Source organism: Mobula hypostoma, chromosome 4 (assembly GCF_963921235.1).
Source record: "Mobula hypostoma chromosome 4, sMobHyp1.1, whole genome shotgun sequence".
NCBI classification, from domain to species: Eukaryota; Metazoa; Chordata; class Chondrichthyes; order Myliobatiformes; family Myliobatidae; genus Mobula; species Mobula hypostoma.
In genome coordinates this window covers 166,225,938-166,248,790 of record NC_086100.1, presented here as the reverse complement: position 1 = coordinate 166,248,790, position 22,853 = coordinate 166,225,938, and the positions used below count along the sequence as shown (strand labels likewise).

Sequence of the window (22,853 nt, the reverse complement as noted above, 5' to 3'; positions counted from 1 at the left end):
GCAGTGAATGTGATCTATATGGATTTTAGTAAGGCATTTGACAAGGTTCCACATGGTAGGCTTATTCAGAAATTTAGAAGGCATGGGATCCAGGAAAGTTTGGCCAGGTGGATTCAGAATTGGCTTGCCTGCAGAAGACAGAGGGTGGTGGTGGAGGGAGTACATTCAGATTGGAGGATTGTGACTAGTGGTGTCCCACAAGGATCTGTTCTGGGACCTCTACTTTTCGTGATTTTTATTAACGACCTGGATGTCAGGGTAGAAGGGTGGGTTGGCAAGTTTGCAGACGACACAAAGGTTGGTGGTGTTGTAGATAGTGTAGAGGATTGTCAAAGATTGCAGAGAGACATTGATAGGATGCAGAAGTGGCAGATGGAGTTCAACCCGGAGAAGTGTGAGGTGGTACACTTTGGGAGGACAAACTCCAAGGCAGAGTACAAAGTATACGGCAGGATACTTGGTAGTGTGGAGGAGCAGAGGATCTCGGGGTACATGTCCACAGATCCCTGAAAGTTGCCTCACAGGTGGATAGGGTAGTTAAGAAAGCTTATGGGGTGTTAGCTTTCATAAGTCGAGGGATAGAGTTTAAGAGTCATGATGTAAGGATGCAGTTCTATAAAACTCTGGTTAGGCCACACTTGGAGTACTGTGTCCAGTTCTGGTCACCTCACTATAGGAAGGATGTGGAAGCATTGGAAAGGGTACAGAGGACATTTACCAGGATGCTGCCTGGTTTAGAAAGTATGCATTATGATCAGAGATTAAGGGAGCTAGGGCTTTACTCTTTGGAGAGAAGGAGGATGAGAGGAGACATGATAAAGGTGTACAAGATAATAAGAGGAATAGCCAGCGCCTCTTCCCCAGGGCACCACTGCTCAATACAAGAGGACATGGCTTTAAGGTAAGGGGTGGGAAGTTCAAGGGGGATATTAGAGGAAGGTTTTTTACTCAGAGAGTGGTTGGTGCGTGGAATGCACTGCCTGAGTCAGTGGTGGAGGCAGATACGCTAGTGAAGTTTAAGAGACTACTAGACAGGTATATGGAGGAATCTAAGGTGGGGGCTTATATGGGAGGCAGGGTTTGAGGGTCGGCACAACATTGTGGGCCGAAGGGCCTGTACTGTGCTGTACTATTCTATGTTCTATGTCTATGTTCTATGATATCACACCGGTGGAAACATTATATCATTTCTTAATGCATGCATTACTAAATGACAGTAGTAATCTAGTAGACAACATGCTTTCTTTCTGAGTCAGAAAGTTGTCGTTTCTAAGTCCCATTCCTTTAACATATCATTCTAGACCTGCAATGGAAACCAATCTCTAGGAGTACTACATTATCAGAAATGTCTTCTTTCAGATGAGACATTACACCATGTCCCCTTCATCATGACTTTTCAAATGGTCGCAATGGAGTTCAAAATCTTATTTGGAGACACAAGAGACTGCAGATGATGGGGCAGGCTCCCAGTGGAAGGTCCCGAGCTAGAAGATTGACCTTCCTTTTTCATCAACTCATGTTTCCTGACTCCCGACCATCGGTGGTTTCTACGGGAGGTGCCACCTCAAGAAGGCAACATCCTTCATCAAAGGTCCCCACCGTCGGGGACATGCTGTCTATGTTTCTATGTTAATAAGATACAAAAGCCTGATGAGCCAGGGATTGTATTCCAGTGTTACAAGACTACTGAATGGCCCTCTAGTGTAAGACGGACCCAACCTTAATCCAACTTGTTACAGCCAGCATCTTAGTGCAGGTAGCCAATTTCTCTAACATTTTATTCCACATTGCTATTGCTTTTTCCTGTACTAATGTGATGTAATGATATGTATGGATGGCACACAAACCAGTTTATCACTGTAGTTTGCTGCCTGTGACAATAACTAACTTACATTCTAACCAGAGCTTTGAAAAGCTATGGAAAAACATTAATTTCCTTTCATTATCATGTGATCAAGTATACTGTCCTAAATAACAGAACTATGGTGCCAGGGTCCAGGATATTTCTGATCCCATTCACGATATCCTGAAGTGGGAAGGAGAACAGCCAGAGGTCATGGTATTTGTTGGTACCAACGACATAGGGAGGAGGTCCTAAAAACAGACTACAGGGAGTTAGGAAGGAGGTTGAGAAGCAGGACCTCAAAGGTAGTAATCTCAGGTTTACTACCTATGCCACGCGACAGTGAGTATAGAAATAGAATGAGGTGGAAGATAATGTGTGGCTGAGGGAATGGAGCAGAGGGCAGGGTTTCAGATTTCAGGATCATTGGGTCCTCTTTTGGGGCAGGTGTGACCTGTAGAAAAAGGATGGGTTGCACTTGAATCCCAGGGGGACCAATATCCTAGCAGGGAAGGTTTGCTAAGGCTATTAGGGAGAGTTTAAACTAGAATTGCTGGGGGTTGGGAACCGAACTGAAGAGATAGAGGAAGAGGCGGTTGGCTCACAAATAGAGAAAGCTTGGAGACTGTACGAGAGGGAGGATAGGCAGGTGATAGAGAAGGGACGCCCTCAGACTGATGGTTTGAGATGTGTCTATCTTAATGCAAGGAGTGTTATGAACAAAGCGGATGAGCTTAGAGTGTGAATCAGTACTTGGAGCTATGATATTGTGGCCATTACAGAGACTTGGATGGCTCAGGGGCAGGAATGATTACTTTTCGAGTGCCAGGCTTCAGATGTTTCAGAAAGGACAGGGAGGGAAGCAAAAGAGGTGGGGGCGTGGCACTGTTGATCAGAGATAGTGTCACAGCTGCAGAAAAGGAGGAAGACATGGAAGGGTTGTCTACGGAGTCTCTGTGGGTGGAAGTTGGGAATAGGAAGGGGTCAATAACTCTACTGGGTGTTTTTTATAGACTACCCAATAGTAAAAGTGACATCGAGGAACAGGTAGGGAGAGAGATTCTGGAAAGGTGTAATAATAACAGGGTTGTCGTGGTGGGAGATTTTAAATTCCCAAATATCGATTGGCATCTCCGTAGACCGAGGGGTTTAGATGGGGTGGAATTTGTTAGGTATGTTCAGGAAGGTTTCCTGACACAATATGTAGAGGAGAGACTGTACTTGATTTGGTATTGGGAAACAAAACTCGTTAGGTGTCAGATCTCTCAGTGGGAGAGATAATTCTATCTCCTTTACCATAACATTGGAGAGAGATAGGAACAGACAAGTTAGAAAAGCGTTTAATTGGAGTAAGGGGAATTATGAGGCTATCAGGCAGGAACTTGGAAGCTTAAATTGGGAACAGATGTTCTCAGGAAAAGGTACAGAAGAAATGTGGTAAATGTTCAGGGGATATTTGTGTGGAGTTCTGCATAGGTACGTTCCAATGAAACAAGGAAGTTATGGTAGGGTACAGGAACTGCGGTGAACAAAGGCTGTAGTAAATCTAGTCAAGAAGAAAAGAAAATAAATTAGGAGAGACGGAAGGGGCCATGAGAAGGCCTTGGTGGGCAGGATTAAGGAAAACCCCAAGTATGTGAAGAACAAGAGGATAAGACATGAAAGAATAGGACCTATCAAGTGTGACAGTGGGAAAGTGTGTATGGAACCAGAGGAAATAGCAGAGGTACTTAATGAGTACTTTACTTCAGTATTCACTATGGAAAAGGACCTTGGTGATTATAGTGATGACTTACAGCAGACTGAAAAGCTTGAGCATGTAAATATTAAGAAAGAGGATGTGCTGGAGTTTTTGGAAAGCATTATGTTGGATAGGTTGCTGGGACCAGATGAGATGTACCCCAGGCTACTGTGGGAGGCAAGGGAGGAGATTGTTGAGCCTCTGGCGATGATCTTTGCATCATCAATGAGGACGGGAGAGGTTCCAGAGGACTAGAGGGTTGCAGATGTTGTCCCCTTATTCAAGAAAGGGAGTAGAGATAGCCCAGGAAATTATAGACCAGTCTTACTTCAGTGGCTGGTAAGTTGATAGAGGAGATCCTGAAAGGCAGGATTTATGAACATCTGGAGAGGTATAATATGATTAGGAAGGCAAAGAGCAGGTTGTAGACGGGTCATATTCTGCATGGAGGTTGGTCACCAGTGGTGTGTTTCAGGGATCTGTTCTGGGACCCTTGCCCTTTGTGATTTTTATAAATCACCTGGATGAGGAAGTGGAGGGATTGGTTAGTAAGTTTGCTGATGACATAAAGGTTGGGGTTGTTGTGGATAGTATAGAGGGCTGTCAGAGGTTACAGCAAGACATTGATAGGATGCAAAACTGAACTGAGAAGTGGCAGATGGAGTTCAACCCAGATAAGTGTGAAGTAGTTCATCTTGGTAGGTCAAATATGATGGCAGAATATAGTATTAATGGTAAGACTCTTGGCAGCGTGGAGGATCAGAGGGATTTTGAGGTCCAAGTCCATAGGACGCTCAAAGCAGCTGCGCAGGTTGACTCCGTGGTTAAGAAGGCATACAGTGTATTGGCCTTCATCAATCGTAGAATTGAATTTAGCAGCCGGAAGGTAACATAGGACCCTGGTCAGACTCCACTTGGAGTACTGTGCTCAGTTCTGGTTGCCTCACTACAGGAAGGATGTGGAAACCATAGAAAGGGTGCAGAGGAGATTTACAAGGATGTTGCCTGGATTGGGGAGCATGCCTTATGAAAGCAGATTGAGTGAACTCCACCTTTTCTCCTTGGAGCGACAAAGGATGAGAGGTGATCTAATAGAGGTGCATAAAATGATGAGAGGTATTGATCGTGTGGGTAGTCAGAGGTTTTTTCCCAGGGATGAAATGGCTGCCACAATAGGGCACAGGTTTAAGGTGCTCGGGAGTAGGTACAGAGGAGATGTTAGGTGTGTTCAGGAAGGTTTCTTGACACAATATGTAGATAAGCCTACAAGAGGAGAGACTGTACTTGATTTGGTATTGGGAAATGAACCTGGTCAGGTGTCAGATCTCTCAGTAGGACAGCATTTTGGAGATAGTGATTATAATTCTATCTCCTTTACTACAGCATTGGAGAGGGACAATAACAGACAAGTTAGGAAGACATTTAATTGGAGTAAGGGGAAACATGAGGCTATCAGGCAGGAGCTTGGAAGCATAAATTGGGAACAGATGTTCTCAGGGAAATGTATGGAAGAAATGTGGCAAATGTTCAGGGGATATTTGCGTGGAGTTCTGCACAGGTGCATACCAATGCGACAAGGATGGTAGGGTACAGGAACAGTGGTGTACAAAGGCTGTTGTAAATCTAGTTAAGAAGATTAGAAGGCTAGCAGGAAGGAGCTTAAGGATGAAATTAGGAGAGCCAGAAGGGGCCATGAGAAGGTCTTGGTGAACAGGATTAAGGAAAACCCCAAGGCATTCTACAAGCATGGGAAGAGCAAGAGGATAAGACGTAACAGAATAGGACCAATCAAGTGTGACAGTGGAAAAGTGTGTATGGAATTGGAGGAGATAGCAGAGGTACTTAATGAGTACTTTGCTTCAGTATTCACTACAGAAAAGGATCTTGGCAATTGTAGGGATGATTTACTGCGGCTGAAAAGCTTGAGCACGTAAATATTAAGAAAGAGGATGTGCTGGAGCTTTAAGTCACTGGACCAGATGAGATGTACCCTAGGCTACTGTGGAAGGCGAGGAAGGACATTGCTGAGCCTTTGTTGATGATCTTTGCATCATCAATGTGGCCGGGAGAGGTTTCGGAGGATTGCAGATGTCGTTCCCTTATTCAAGAAGGGGAGCAGAGATAGCCCAGGAAATTATAAACCAATGAGTAATACTTCAGTGGTTGGTAAGTTGATGGAGACGACCCCGAGAGGCAGAATTTATGCACATTTGGAGAGGCATAATATGATTAGGAATAATCAGCATGGCTTTGTAAAAGGCAGGTTATGCCTTACGAGCCTAATTGAATTTTGAGGATGTGACTAAACGCATTGATGAAGGTAGAGCAGTAGATGTAGTGTATATGGATATCAGCAAGGCATTCGATAAGGTACCCCATGCAAGGCTTATTGAGAAAGTAAGGAGGCATGGGATCCAAGGGGACATCACTTTGTGGATCCAGAATTGGCTTGCCCACAGAAGACAAACAATAGCTGTAGACAAGTCATATTCTGCATGGAGGTTGGTGACTACTGATGTGCCTCAGGGATCTGTTCTGGGACCCCCTACTCTGTGTGATTTTTATAAATGACTTGTTTGAGGAAGTGGAGGGATGGGTTAGTATATTTGTAGATGATAAAGGTTGGCGGTGTTGGGGATAGCGTGGAGGACTATCAGAGGTTACAGAGAGACACTGGTAGAATGCAAAACTGGGCTGAGAAGTGGCAGATGGAGTTCAACCCAGATAAGTGTGAGGTGGTTCATTTTGGTAGGTCAAATATACTGGTAGAATACAGTATTAATGAGATGACTGTTGGCAGTATGGAGGATTAGAGGGATCTTGGGGTCCAAGTCTATAAGACACTCAAAGATGCTGTGCAGGTTGACTATGGCTAAGGCAGCATACAGTGCATTGGCCTTCATCAATCGTGGGAGCGAGTTCAGGAGCCGAGAGGTAGTGCAGCTATATAGGACCCACTTGGAGCACTGTGCTCAGTTCTGGTTGCCTCACTACAGGAAGAATGTGGAAACTATGGAGAGGGTGCAGAGGAGATTTACAAGGATGTTGCCTGGGTTTTTTTTGGGGGGTGGGGGAAGCATGCCTTATGAGAATAGGTTGAGCGAACTTGGCCTTTTTTCCTTGGAGTGACAGAAGATGAGAGGTGACCTGCTAAAGGTGTACAAGATAATGAGAGGCAGTAATCTTGTGGATAGTCAGAGGCTTTTTCCCAGGGCTGAAATGGCTAGCACGAGTGGGCACAGTTTTAAGGTGCTTGGAAGTAGGTACAGAGAAGATGTCAGGGGTAAGTTGTTTTTTTTAAATCTTTATGCAGAGTGGTGAGTGCATGGAATGGGCTGCTGTCGCCAGTGGTGGAGGGAGATATGATGGGGTCTTTTAAGAGACTCCTGAACAGGTACATGGAGCTTGGAAAAATAGAGGGCTTTGGGTAACCCTAGGTAATTTCTAAGGTAAGGACATGTGTGGCACAGCTTTTTGGGCCGAAGGGCCTGTATTGTGCTGTAGGTTTTCTATGTAACTTTGGAGGGAGAATTATAGACCAAATTCGGGCATAAAGTTATTATTCAAAACTGCACAATATCAGGCTAGTTGACTGCCTTTCGCATTCATTTAGATGCCAATCTCAAATAAACAGACGAGTTACAAGAAATGTTTGAAAGTGTGCATACAAAGCAAGTTTCTTTTTAGATAACAGTACACATTAATATTTATACAAACAAAACAGCAATAATTTACATTAATTGGCTAGAATGATACAATTTGATGGCTTACTACCTTGATAAGTTACTTGAACTCAATGTACAGTTGCTTGCTATCAATAGCTTTTTCAAGTTACAAAAATATTCATAACATCCAAAATCACAGGCACATTTTACACATTATTCACAAATTGGTGTTGCAAGTTATACTCATTGTCAGCTGCCGTGAGTCACCACTTTGATCTGGTGAAATCCTGGCATCAACACTTCCAACATGGCTGACAGGTAGCAATATTCAGAATATTGACCCATGCATGAGAAAACTGCAGTTTCTGAATCACAATGGCTGGCGTTGAGGGAAACCAGCAGCATTTGACCTTCTCAGAAAAAAGCTATACAAATCCATGGCAAATTGCTGCAAGATTCAGAAAATTTTATACAGTGTACTAGTATTTACCATTACATACAAGAAATGGATTGTCAAGTATTGTATCGTATCAATGCAGTGGTACAGTAACAGTTGCTAGCACAATGCTTTACAGTACCATAGGCTCAATTTCTGCTGCTGTCTGTCAGGAGTTTGTACGTTCTCCCCATGACCACATAGGCTTCCTCTGGGTACTCTGGTTTCTTCCCACAGTCCAAAGTCATACTGGTCGGTTGACTAATTGGTCACTGTAAATTTACCTGTGATTAGGCCATGGTTAAATCAAGGACTGCTGGGCTGTGTGGCTCAAGGGGCTGGAATGGCCTATTCCTTGCTATATCTCAAAAACTAAATAAAACAAATCTAAACGCAAACAACAGGAATTCTGCAGATGCTGGAAATTCAAGCAACACACATCAAAGTTGCTGGTGAACGCAGCAGGCCAAGCAGCATCTATAGGAAGAGGCGCAGTCGACGTTTCAGGCCAAGACCCTTCGTCAGGACTAACTGAAGGAAGAGTGAGTAAGGGATTTGAAAGCTGGAGGGGGAGGGGGAGATCCAAAATGATAGGAGAAGACAGGAGGGGGAGGGATAGAGCCGAGAGCTGGACAGGTGATAGGCAAAAGGGGATACGAGAGGATCATGGGACAGGAGGTCCGGGAAGAAAGACCGGGGGGGTGGGGGACCCAGAGGATGGGCAAGAGGTATATTCAGAGGGACAGAGGGAGAAAAAGGAGAGTGAGAGAAAGAATGTGTGCATAAAAATGAGTAACAGATGGGGTACGAGGGGGAGGTGGGGCCTAGCGGAAGTTAGAGAAGTCAATGTTCATGCCATCAGGTTGGAGGCTACCCAGACGGAATATAAGGTGTTGTTCCTCCAACCTGAGTGTGGCTTCATCTTTACAGTAGAGGAGGCCGTGGATAGACATGTCAGAATGGGAATGGGATGTGGAATTAAAATGTGTGGCCACTGGGAGATCCTGCTTTCTCTGGCGGACAGAGCGTAGATGTTCAGCAAAGCGGTCTCCCAGTCTGCGTCGGGTCTCACCAATATATAAAAGGCCACATCGGGAGCACCGGACGCAGTATATCACCCCAGTCGACTCACAGGTGAAGTGATGCCTCACCTGGAAGGACTGTTTGGGGCCCTGAATGGTGGTAAGGGAGGAAGTGTAAGGGCATGTGTAGCACTTGTTCCGCTTACACGGGTAAGTGCCAGGAGGGAGATCAGTGGGGAGGGATGGGGGGGACGAATGGACAAGGAGTTGTGTAGGGAGCGATCCCTGCGGAATGCAGAGGGGGGGGGGGAGGGAAAGATGTGCTTAGTGGTGGGATCCCGTTGGAGGTGGTGGAAGTTACGGAGAATAATATGTTGGACCCGGAGGCTGGTGGGGTGGTAGGTGAGGACCAGGGGAACCCTATTCCTAGTGGGGTGGTGGGAGGATGGAGTGAGAGCAGATGTACGTGAAATGGGGGAGATGCATTTAAGAGCATCCGCCAGAGAAAGCAGGATCTCCCAGTGGCCACACATTTTAATTCCACATCCCATTCCCATTCTGACATGTCTATCCACGGCCTCCTCTACTGTAAAGATGAAGCCACACTCAGGTTGGAGGAACAACACCTTATATTCCGTCTGGGTAGCCTCCAACCTGATGGCATGAACATTGACTTCTCTAACTTCCGCTAGGCCCCACCTCCCCCTCGTACCCCATCTGTTACTCATTTTTATGCACACATTCTTTCTCTCACTCTCCTTTTTCTCCCTCTGTCCCTCTGAATATACCTCTTGCCCATCCTCTGGGTCCCCCACCCCCCCGGTCTTTCTTCCCGGACCTCCTGTCCCATGATCCTCTCGTATCCCCTTTTGCCTATCACCTGTCCAGCTCTCGGCTCTATCCCTCCCCCTCCTGTCTTCTCCTATCATTTTGGATCTCCCCCTCCCCCTCCAGCTTTCAAATCCCTTACTCACTCTTCCTTCAGTTAGTCCTGACGAAGGGTCTCGGCCTGAAACGTCGACTGCGCCTCTTCCTATAGATGCTGCTTCGCCTGCTGCGTTCACCAGCAACTTTGATGTGTGTTGTTGATAAAACAAATCTGTCAGTTTAGTTTTTGCTGCCATTTGAAAAAGAAAAAAAAGAGAAAGAATACCCATATTTCTAACATGTATGTCACAGTGAAATGCATTATTTGTGTCAAATCAATTCTGTGAGGATTGTGCAGGGTGGCCCACAAGTGCAACCACACTTCCAGCACCAACATAACACACCCACAACTCGCTAACCACAACCATATGTCTTGTTTTGGAATGTGGGATGACACCGGAACACTTGGAGGAAAATTAGGTGGTCACAGGAAGTGTACCAACTCCTTCCAGACAGTGGCAGGAATTGAACACTGATCTTACAGCTGGCACTGTAAAACATTGCACTAACAAACACCACACTCCTGTTGGATGACGGAGTCCAAAGTGAAAATTATACTTTATCAATAATATTCAAAAAATCATTGTAAGCTTAAACTAATTGAGATTTTGGACTTTAGGCACTGAAATGCTACTTTGAATATTTGACAATTGATTAAGCTCAGAAAAGATAAACTAATAGGATATTTCTTAATCCAATCATTCCCAATTCAGAATTTCAGCTATTAACAGCAGTTTAAATCTTTGTTAATGAATTTAATGAATGTTAACCATGCTTCTCAGTGACTACCCTTCCTACCTAGATATTATACTTCGCATTTCAATGCCACATGATCGAAAAAAATTGCAATACATTTCATTCAGGACAAGTTTTCCCATCCAGCAGGAATTCTGCAGATGCTGGAAATTCAAGCAACACACATCAAAGTTGCTGGTGAACGCAGCAGGCCAGGCAGCATCTCTAGGAAGAGGTACAGTCGACGTTTCAGGCCGAGAGCCTTCGTCAGGACTAACTGAAGGAAGAGTTAGTAAGAGATTTGAAAGTGGGAGGGGGAGGGGGAGATCCCCTTGAGTGTGATCTCACAGTGGTCACACATTTTAATTCCACATCCCATTCCCATTCTGACATGTCTATCCACGGCCTCCTCTACTGTAAAGATGAAGCCACACTCAGGTTGGAGGAACAACACCTTATATTCCGTCTGGGTAGCCTCCAACCTGATGGCATGAACATTGACTTCTCTAACTTCTGCTAATGCCCCACCTCCCCCTCATACCCCATCGTTATTGATTTTTATATACACATTCTTTCTCTCACTCTCCTTTTTCTCCCTCTGTCCCTCTGACTATACCCCTTGCCCATCCTCTGGGTTTCTCCCCCTCCCCCATTTCCTTCTCCCTGGGCCTCCTGTCCCATGATCCTCTCATATCCCCTTTGCCTATCACCTGTCCAGCTCTTGGCTCCATCCCTCCCCCTCCTGTCTTCTCCTACCATTTTGGATCTTCCCTCCCCCTCCCACTTTCAAATCTCTTACTAACTCTTCCTTCAGTTAGTCCTGACGAAGGGTCTCGGCCCAAAACGTCGACTGTACCTCTTCCTAGAGATGCTGCCTGGCCTGCTGCGTTCACCAGCAACCTTGATGTGTGTTGCTTTTCCCATCCAGATTGCTTTTGCATTCAATCCACTCAAACCATTGTGACAGACAATGAAGGAGGTCAAAGGCCCTGACCACATTATTCTTCAGACCTCAAAATGCCCAAAAGGGCAGAAATCATGATAGTAATATACCTTTTCAGTTCTTACAGCTAAGTTCTTAAGCCAGATTTTTTTTGAATCAGTCTCAGAAGTGCTACTTTTGCTTTTTAAAAATCATGGCATACTGCGACTTGAAATGAATATTTGAAATTGCAGAGTTTCCTGGGGCAGAGCCTGATTGCAAGCCTCAACAAATTTAATATCAGGACCAAATAAATATGACTTTATAAAATTAAGCAATGTTCTATTCATCAGCCTATCTAATTTAACACCTACAGGATAGTTCAGTTTATAAACTGAAAATTTTACAAGTATGGTTATAATATAGAAATCAATACATTAGTACAAGTACAAATGCACATCATGCCTGTTTAACATGATTTTATATGGATAACAAATAACAAGTTTTAACTTAGAACACTGATCAAACATTGAATACTTAATGAAGAACCAGGTGTTAAATCCTATGCAAGTGCATTCAAACCTTTAAAACAGTGCAAACTGGAAATAGTACAGCTTGAAATATAGTATGAGAGATTCCAAAAGGTGTTTCAATATCATTTTAATAAGGAATAAACTATGCCAAGGTACGCAAGATACAACGAAAAGCATGTTGACAGGTGGAGTAGCTTTGGGAGCAAATTCAAGGGCTTCAGGCTAGTTAACTAAGAACAATCAATGCATAAAGGGGGGTGGGGGGAGGATGCACTGTTCGAAGTACAGGAACTCCAAGGGTAATATGACGAGGGATTACAAAAATAGGGTCCATATGCAAAATACAGCAATGCACCAGAACACAAATAATTTGCCAAAATGAATTGACATACATAATTATTGAAAAATTATAAAAATTGCAGAAGTGGGGCACATATTCCATGGGCTTAAAAAAAAGTCACAATTGGAGAAAGTTATTAGACTATAAGATATAGGAGCAGAATTCAGCCATTTGGCCCATCAAGTCTGCTCTGCCATGTTCATGTAAGGATACAAAACAAAGATCACTCGGGATAGAACTGGAAAGGAGACTAGGAAAAACAAACACCCAATCATCACAATTTCGCACCCGGAAGAGATTGAAAAACCAATAGATTAGAAACATGCCAACATTGCAGGCAAAGGATAAAATGAAGAGGCAAACAGAATTTCACTTCTGTTCAATACTCTAAATGAGCAATATGTTTCTGCACATAGTATCGTATTCAGATAGAAAAAGATCAGTTCTGACCCATTAGAAAATGGTAAGACTGGCAAACCACTGGACCAAGAAATCTGACAACATGCCAGATGAAAAGATACAGAACATTATCAAATGTCTGCTCCAAGCTAAGTGGCCAGTTTAACAGAAAACTTGGAGATGGTAGAGTAATTAAAAGAAATGGGACAAAACGGGCGCATCTGCTAGTTCATCTCTATCTCACTCTGCCTTTGAAAATACTATAGCCATTTTCACCCTTTTCATCCAAGCTCTTGAAACTGCTGTCATACCCAAAAATCATGCCCACCATTTCCAAGATTTATTAAGTTTTTGTCTCAATCATAAATGACATCAATGTAGTTGTAATATAGTAAATAAACCTTTATCTTAAATATTTGACATAATAATATCTCCCTCAGTGCCTCATCATCACTACCCACTTATATGGGCTAGTATTTGCAAAGTTCCACTTTATCCAGTTGCACTTCTCTTCCCACTTCCTCACTATTACCTTGGATGTCATCCATTTCCAACTTGCATGTTGTCCTTTGGAAAGAGGATTGTGAGCTTCCACAATTGCTGCTCATCCCAACTCATGCTCATCACTTCAAAATCTCCATTTTGTTCAAAATTATACGAAAGAACCACAATTTCCTATGTCTAAAATTCACAAGAACAAACCCATCTCTTCGGTCCTCATAATAAATTTCCTTATTACCAAATTGCTAGAAAGAGTGATGTCCAGGTTAAACTACACTTAGCAATCCCAGTCCAAAAGCAAATATCACTGCAAATTTAAAACAGCAAAAAACAATTAATTGTATGTCCAGGCAGTTAAAGGAGAAAATGTTCAGAATGATGGTCAGACCACAAAGATGTTTACAAAGTTATTTAAAAAAAAAGAAACAAGATAGGTACATGGGTATTAGAAAAATGAAGGCCTGTGTAGGTGGGATGGGTTAGATTTGTACAACTACCAGGATTGATATGGAGACAGGAGGAATTAAAAATAATCAATTGAAAAAAGATATTCTAGCACTACTGGTCACATTGAAACTAGGTCATTTTTCCTCATAAGCCTTTTTTGCTTTAATTTACTTTTCCAGAGATTGATGGGGCAATACATTTAGTATTCAGTAATCCAGCCATAGCTGTGCAGACAGGTTTGAATGATCGACTGGTCCAAGTTTAGTTTTCATATGCTTTGTATCTTCTTCCCAAGTCTGCTCAATGCGGATTCTCACAACAGAAGCCAGAGGCAGGACTTCACATCCAATGGCAACAGCTCAGATTGATTATGTTTAAAAATTAGCAGCTTTATGGCAATGTACCAGAAACCAAACCTTCTGGGAACTGAAATTGCAGCAACCTTTGCTAACCTAGACAACCAAGGAGACAAAAAGATTGCATTTTTTCTTGCAAGTTCCAACCATTCAAGGACTGCCACAGGGTCTCAATGGACAGTACTCACACAAAAACATTAAGCCATGGAAAAACCTTCAATTATTGAGCAGCTGGAACAAGCAACTTTTTTTAAAACATACAGTTACAGCATTTAGTGATAAAGGACACAAAATAAACCACTTACTGCTTTGAGCCAGAGCTTGGAGGAGGCAGTCAAGGCATCCCTCAATGCTATCTGATGTGCCATCAGCAGTTACCTTCAGCTTTTGCAGGGCATCATTTAAGTTATCTGCACATTATTTTGGGGAGAAGGGGTAGTGGAAAGCAAAAAGGAAAGTTTGACTAATACTTGTATACAAAATATTAAAACAGCAGTAAGACATGTCAAAGCAAAGTCCAACAACAGCATTTTGATGGTTTTAAAGTGATAATATAACAATTAAAGGCAAAGATAACAGTAAACACAAACTCAAAAGTACTGAACACAGCCACTCAACCATTTTTGATTACATTGGATAAAGTAGAAAACTCATTGCACATTAAAATGGACCTAGAAACTAAAAAGTCAATTAAATCAGTAGTAAGCCTACCTATAATATCCTAAACATAATATACTAGAACAAATCCAGTCACAGCATTTACACAAACCGAGAGAAATAATCCAGTTTCCTTGCAGTCTTTGTCAATGATATACTATAGCTTCAACTTCCACAGGAAGATTCAAATTCCATGCCAAATTCTGGAAATTTATCCCAGTACAATTGTGATAAACCAACTTTTACACTTAATAAATGAGAGCATACACAAGCTATAACGTAGGTTTCTCAACGCAAAATTCTGCCTGCTTCACTTTCCAGACACCACTCAACCTGAATTTTTTTCCCCCCTGGTATTGTCTTTAATGCAGGAGTATACTGTGTTTATTCTATACAAAAATCTGTTACTTTTGCATTATAGAATCTGCCCCAATTGTGATGTTAATGAATTTCCCTTCAGCCTCTCAAGCTACTTTAATCCACAGTCAAGTGAAAATCGCAAACTTTAAAAACAGTTCTCTACAGTAGTTAATATAGCTGGAATATTTAAGGAATTTGTAGCACTAACAAATGTTACTCAAAGGGATTAAATCTGGTCAGTGACATAATTGCTTTGAATATCTAAGTGTCAGATCTTGCCAACTGTGCTAAAATCTCAATGTTGTAAATACTCTACAATCCCTGCAAATGTTATGTCAGATAAAAAACTACATGGGCAAAACAATAGCTTAAACTTAATGTACCCAATAATACTAGCCTAATTTTGTGAAGTTACTGAGCTGACTTGTGAAAGGACATTTTACACTTCTTCCTCCCCCATATCTATAGCTACACTTCAGAAGCAATGACAGGGAGGGAGGGAGGGAGAGAGAATCATGAACTTTAATTAACAGCTTAGAAACAGAACACATTTTCATTTTTTGCAATACAATTAAAAACTATAAATGTATGCTGAAAAGCTATTTTATACCATGACATAACTCAATGGCGCAATACAATAATTTTCTGTACAAGGTGTGAAATTTCATCCACACGACCCAGTCTTGCAATTTTCTGTACAAAAGAATGGATTATGCTAACAGCATTTGATACAACTCATTGTGGGCATTATTGTGGCTGGTTGTCACAGTTTATTGAACCCGTACTAAATTCTGGAGTAACTCAGCAGGTCGGACAGCATCCATGGAGGGAAATGGACAGTCAATGTTTCTAGCCGAAACTCACAGGACTACAATCCAGAATTCCAGATAGTTACAAAGATCACTAAGAGATTCACAACTATCCAAAGCAAGTTAAGCCTCTCCTAATTTTACAGCCACAGGAGAAAGATTTAAGCCTTTGTTAGTTTACGTGCAAGGAAGGGCAAGGAAAAATAAGTTCTAAAAGAGACACCGATAAGCATCAAACGTTAACAATAAATTACCAATTGAAAATGCTAATCCTGGTCTAATCCAGTCACTCCATTTTTCCCCCCAAACATGTTTTCGCATTATTATGGCTAGGACAAGTCTTTCAGATCAGCTATTTGTCTTAAAAATAACATTTTGCATTTGGACCTCTACACTACTAGGTATAAAAGCAATAGTCTTCAAATAATCTCTTCAAAAGATATCAAACGTCAGATGGAAGTTGACGGAAGAATTTATTACAGATTCAGGTAAAAAGAATTCTGGCCACTTACACCACCCCCCCCCCCAACTCTCCGTAAGGGATTATTACAGGACTATAATTGATCACTCCTATCTTCAGCATGAGGAGGTAAAAGCTACTCTAAATTCGTACACCAACATTCTATGGAAATACTAATACGATGAAGCGCTAATTAAGAGTAGTAGACGATTGCACGATTTTTTTCTTCACACACGTCGTCAAAGGAAGTAACAGCTGCAGGCGAAAAGGAAACAACAAAATGAAGCATGCAGCTCTCTGTCCTTCTCGAGGTTTGGATTCACCTGCTGAAGTGCATTTCCCTATAGACGATCAGTTTTATAGACAACCCTGAATAGCAAGCACCCCAGTACAGAGTGGAGCTTGCAAAAGCATGCTCAGAAATTCATTTGAAGTTAATGAATCATTGAAGACGATGAATGCAAAAAGCTCTTTCCCCGCAGCCCTAATGCGTGACCAATTTTCCCTTCACCGAGTCTGTTCTCGTTGCACTGTCCCCACCCCGGAACGGGGGGGGGGGGGGCCGGACGCGCGCATGCGTGTTGCCTCCATTTCCATCCCCAACCCCACCAGTGACGGCCGCGCGCAGACAGTCACAGGCACGCGGCACTTACCCATGACGCGCCGGCGCGGGGCAAGGCTCGAGACCCCGCTGACGGTTGGAGCTGTTACCCCGCCCCCGCCTCAGGAGGATGGGGGGGGCGGTTTGAAGTGGGACGGATCTGATCCCGCGGTGTCCTCGTCACAGGTCCGAGAGGCACACCGAGGGCGCGGCTCCTGATCGGGGATGGGCGCCTGCAAAACGAAACCGGCCTTTCAGTGCTCTGCTCGATTAGTCTAACCCGACGCCGCAGCCTGAGTTGGATGTGGGGGCCTTCGCTCTCGGTGTCCCTCAAGGTGGGCAAGGCTTTGACGATGCGTTGCTGTCAAAGTACTTTCGCCCTCGGTTGCTGCTCTGTTCTCCCCTCACCCTTCGATAATACTGAGCAGCCGCCACCGCTATTAGCTTTTCAGCACCACCGAGACTGCGCATCAAATGCACCGCCCCCTTTTTGAGGCGATTGGAGTCCGGCCTGCCTGTCGTGCTTACCTTTGGTTATCATGACAGTCCATCACGTTATGCGCCCACCAATGAAACCAGAAGGGCGGGGTTACGAATTTGCCATTCTTCCATTGGTTGCCCTCGTCTCCTTCCCGAGCATCTTCCCCCTTGCTCTTTAAAAAGACATAGTTGTCCCGCCTCTCGGGACACCACTATTGGAAGCTGCTTGCGAAGGCAAAACCCAATACTTCTTCCTTGATTGGCTACTTGAGATGTCAATTATTAACATGCTTCTTAGAGCAATTGCCCGCGGCTATTCGGTCCATTTCTTCGTTTGCCGCTGTTATATGAGGCTTATTGGGTTTGTCCTGCACTGTATCTCTCAATAAATAAACAAATATGCATGTTGATCATGACTGATCAATACTATGTTGAGTATTCCTCCAATATTTTGTTTGTGTATGTTGAGTAATAAGTTTGGGAACTAGCTATTTTACAACATAGCACAGTACAACGTAGGAGTAAACCCATTGGCCTTCGATGTTGTGCCAAACTAATAAACCAGTAATTAAATGTCTATCTAAATTAATCCCTCCTGCCACACAATGCCCATATCCCCATTCTCTGCACATTCATGGCTCTTATTTGCCCCACTACCACCACTGCCAGTGCATTCCAAGCATGCACCACTCTCTCTGTAAAAAAAAGAGGTAGGAAAATAATCTGTGAATATCTTTAATTTTATACAATAATTACCCACAATAACATTTTGGTAACTCTCCAAACTCACCTTCATAGCACCTTTTGTGAATTATGTACAAAGACACACAGAACCCTCTATCATAGAGCTCTGCTATATCTCATCATTTATATATTATGCTTCTTGTTGACTTTTCTGACAAAATAGACAATTTCACCCACATTATACACCATTTTCCCTCACTTCGCCAATGATATACTTTTCTGGCTTCCACCTGGTCCATTTCTTTTCATTCCTTGCTCTTGTCACATGTCAAAATTCCTCTAATACATTGTCATTGTATATTCTTCCACCAAATCCCCTGGCAATGCATTCCAGACTCTGAAAAAAGTCTCAATTTAAAGCTATGCCTTGGGATAAAGACTCTTGACCACCTACCTTATCTGTACCTCACATAATTGTTTATGCCAGCATCAGGTTGCTCCTCAGCCTCCAAATTTTTATATAAACCTAGGGACTAAATTGAAATGCAACACCAAAAAGGTAGTAAAATCCAGATTGTTGCCAGGTGCAAATTGGCACAGGCTTAATAAGATCAGAGAGTTAAATGTATAGCTCAAAGTTTGGTGTGGAAGAAGTGGGTCTGAATTTGTGGGATATTGCCATCAGTATTGGGGAAGGAGGGAGCCATTCAGATAGGACAGGCTCCACTCATGCATGCACCAGGGTCCTGGCAAATTGCATAACTAGGGCTGTGCATAGGGCTTTAAACTAAATAGTTGGGCGGTGTTCAACAGATTGGAAAAATATGGATAAAATAAAGGGAAGCAGAGTACAGGAGAGGTTACTGAATAAAGTCTCCAAAATTAAGAATAAATCAAAAAGTTTAGAAAGTGCTAAGATTTTAACTTCAGGACTTATGGGGACAATATTAAAAAGAAGAGCATTAAATATAGGAATGAGGGTGTTATATTTGAATGCTGGTAGCACACAAAATAAAGTAGATTATCTTGCAACACAGTTAGAAATTAACAGGGTTTGATGTTGAGGGCATCACAGTCTTGGTTGAAAGAAAATCACAAAGGGGAGCATAACATCTAAGGATACATATCATATTGAAAGGTCAGGCAGGTGGGCAGGGATGCTTTGTTGGTAAAAATTTAAATTAAATCCTCAGAAAGGAGTGACATAGGATCAGAATATGTATAATGCTTGTGAGTGGAGATAAGAGACTGCAAGGATAAAAAGACCCCAATATGAGTTACTATATATATAGACCTCTAAACAGTAACTAGGATGTGAGGTAAAAATTACATTAGGAGATAGAAAAGGCATGTATAAAGGGCAATGTTACAATGGTCATGGGGATATTAATATGCAGGTAGATTGGGAAAATCAGTTTGGATTGCAAGAGAAGGATATTATAGAATGCCAATAAAATGACATTTGAGAGCAGCTTGTGGTTGAGCCCACTAGGAAAAAGGCAATTCTGGATTAGATGTTGTGTAATGAACCAGATTTGATTAGTGAGCTTAAGATAAAGGAACCTAGAGGAGACAGTGATTATAATATGATAGAATTCACCCTGTAGTTTGAGAGCAAGATGCTAAAATTAGATGCATTGGAATTACCGTTGAGTAAATGTAACTACAAGGTAACTAAAGGCATGAGAGAGGAGGTGGGCAAAGTTAATTGTAAAGGGAGTAGGGATGACGGCAGAGCAGCAATGGCTGGATTTTCAGAGAGTAATTCGGAAGAAAGAGGATCATTTTGTCCCACTTTGCCCATCTTCTGAATGACAAGGAAAGTCAATGATAGCATAAAAGTAAAAGAGAGGGTATACAATATAGCAAAAATGAGTGGGATGCTGGAGGATTGGAAAGCATTTAAAAACCAACAAAAGGCAGTTAAAAAATCAGTATGGAAAGGAAAATCTGAAATATTAAGTTAAACTAGGTAATCATATAAAAGAGGTTTTCAAAAGTTTTTCCAGAGATATAAAGAGTAGAGGCAAGAGTGGATACTGAACCACTAGAAAATGACACTAAAGAGGTAGTAATGGTGGGGGGAGACAAACTTAATAGACATTTTGCATTAGTCTTCACTGTAGGAGACATCAGCAACATGTCAGAAATTTGAGAGTGTCAGGGGACAGAAGTGAGTATTGTTGCTATTACTAAGGAGAAGATGCCTGGAAAGATTAGAAGGCAGATAAGCCACCTGGAATCTATAAGAAGTAAAGGGGGGCAAAAGACAGGAAATTATAGGTCAGTTAGCCTGACTTCAGCAGTTGGCAATATGTTAGAGTCCATTATTAAGGATGTGTTTTTGGAGCACTTGGAGGCACAGATTATTACAGACGGAAGTCAGCATAGTTTCTTTAAGGGGAAATCCTACCTGCCAAATCTGCTAGAATTCTTTAAGAAAATAACAGGCAGGACTGACAAAGGAGAGTCAGTGGAAAGATACCACCATGGACAGAAGATTGGCAGACTAGCAGAAGGCAAAGAACAGGAATAAAGGGGGCCTTTTCCAGTGACTAGTAGTGTTTTGCAAAGGTTGATGTGGGGTCTACTACTCTCCATATGTGTTAATGATCTAGATGATGGAACTGATAGCTTTATGGTTAAGTCTGCACACATGGTACAAAGATAGGTGAATAGGTAGATAGTGTTGAGGAAGCAGGAAATCTACAGAAGGACATGGGCATATTAGAATAATGGGCAAAGAGGTGGCAGATGGAATACGGTCGTGCATTTTGGTAGAAGGAACCAAGGCAAAGACTATTTTCTAAATGGGGAGAAAATTAAGAATTTGGAGGTGCAAAGTGATTTGGGAGTCCTGGTGCAGGGTAACTTGTTAATTCCCTAATTTGCAGGTGGAGTCAGTAGTAAGGAAGGCAAATGCAATACTAGCATTCACTTTGAAGGCCTAGAATATAAAAGCAAGGATGTAATGCTGAAACTTTATAAGGCATTGGTCAGAATATAGTTGGAGTATTGTGAGCAGTTTTTGGTCCCGTATCTAATGCCCCTCATCAATATGGGGAGATAGTCCAGAGGAATTTAGAAGAATTAGTTGGGATCTCAATGAAACCTACTGCATACTGAAAGGACTAGACAGAATGGACATGAAAAAGGATGTTTTTAATAGTGGGAAAGCCTAAGATCAGAGGGCACAGCTGTGGAATTCATTGCTAAAGTCAGCTGTGGAGGCCAAGTCATTTGATATATTTAAAGGGGAGACTGATAGGCTCTTAATCAGTAAAATTACTAGTAGAAGGCAGAAGAATGGCATTGAGAAGGAAAATTATTCAGCTATGATTGAATGGCAGAGTAAACTTGATGGGCCGAATGGCACCATTCTGCTCCTGTGTCTTATGGTCCAAAAAATCCAAGTTTGTTAACCCCATCTTAAGCTAATGGATTGCAATCCAGTCAACATCCTGGTGAGCCTCCTCAAAGCTAACATCCTTCCTATTGTGTGGCAACCAAAATTTTACACAATACTGTACTCTAAGTGTGGCCCAAGCAAGGTTTTATATATCTGCAATATGAGTTGCCAAACTTTATGTTTTATTTCCCAACTTTTGAATGCACGCATACCATATCTCCACCTCAATTTGAGCATCTATATTCTGCTGTATCCTTTGTCAACCATTGGCACTATTCATATCTCTCCATTTTTGTGTCATCTGCAAATGTTAGTCCACCAACATTTCCTTCCAAATCATTACTATATATTACTGCAAACAAATTAGTATATATTACAAGCAAGGATTTGAATCTTTGGAATTCTTTACAATGGAGGCTTAGTCATTGATTTCATGGGATCAATAAACCTTTCCATAATTAGAGGAATATGGGGAGAAGGTAGGAAATGAGACTGAGGTGGAAAATCAACCATGATCTTATTGGATGATAATTAGGTTTGAGAGCTGAACTGTAGACTCTGCTTCAATTTCTTACATCCTCATGTTCAGCTAGGTTATATAATGAGAAACTATGACCTTAGTGGATGGCTCAAGGACCAGTGTTTGCAGGTTCAAAATGACTGACAGAGAATGCCGATGATCTGAAATTCACTGCCTGAAAGGGAAGTGGAAACAGGAAATCAGTTCTCAAAAGAGAATTGGATAGGCAGTGATGAGCAAATAATTTGTGAGCTTATGGGAAATGTGCAGAGGAAACTGGCTGACTAGGATTTCTCTAAAGAAATCGACAATCTGCTGAATGGCTTATTTTTGTGCCACAAATGAAGTCTGATGTGCACGACTTTGGCATGTGAAAAGATTCAGTAAAATGGAAGAAAGAACCAGGTTGTTCAAGTTCAAAGTAAATTTATTATCAAAGTAAATATATGTCACCATAAGCAACCCTGAGACTAATTTTCTTGCGGGCATGCGCAATAAGTCTGTAATAGAATAATAACCATAATAGAATCAATAAAAGACTGCACCAACTTGGGCATTCAACCAGTATGCAAATAAAAAACCCCAAAATCTGTGCCAATACAAACAGAAAGAAATAATAATAATAAATAAGCAATAGATGAAGAGTCCTCAAAAGTGAGTCCACAGGTTGTGCGAACATTTCAGTGATGAGGCAAGTGAAGTTATCCCCTTTGGTTGAAGAGTCTGATGGTTGAGAGTTAATAACTATGCCTGAACCTGGTGGTGTGAGTCTTGAGGCTTCTGTACCTTTTTCCTGATGGCAGAAGAAAGAAGAGAGCAAGTCCTGGATGGTGAGGGTCCCTATTATTACTATGTTATGGAATAGTTATCCGATCCTAGCAACTGTTGTCTGGAAAGTACTTGTGATGTGGCTGTTAAGTTACTACAAATCCAGTGGCCTGTCTCCATGCCTCTAACAATCTAGACAGTAGTTCAAATCACACCACAGCAGCTGTGGAGTTTAAAT

At 42.2% G+C, this 22,853-nt stretch overlaps 1 protein-coding gene across 2 annotated transcripts in view; it reads right to left on the bottom strand.

The window, feature by feature from the left end:
- The window catches only part of rap1gds1 (RAP1, GTP-GDP dissociation stimulator 1), a 92,061-nt gene extending 74,833 nt beyond the window's left edge, over positions 1-17,228 (bottom strand). For both annotated transcript variants that reach the window (XM_063046890.1, XM_063046891.1), the window contains exons 1-2: positions 16,807-17,228; positions 14,173-14,277 (exon numbers count right to left, since the gene is read on the bottom strand). In XM_063046890.1, coding sequence (XP_062902960.1) covers positions 14,173-14,277; positions 16,807-16,810 — 109 coding nt within the window. In that variant the 5' untranslated portion in view covers positions 16,811-17,228. The remainder of the gene's footprint in view (positions 1-14,172; positions 14,278-16,806) is intronic.
- Between the last annotated feature and the right edge of the window lie 5,625 nt (positions 17,229-22,853).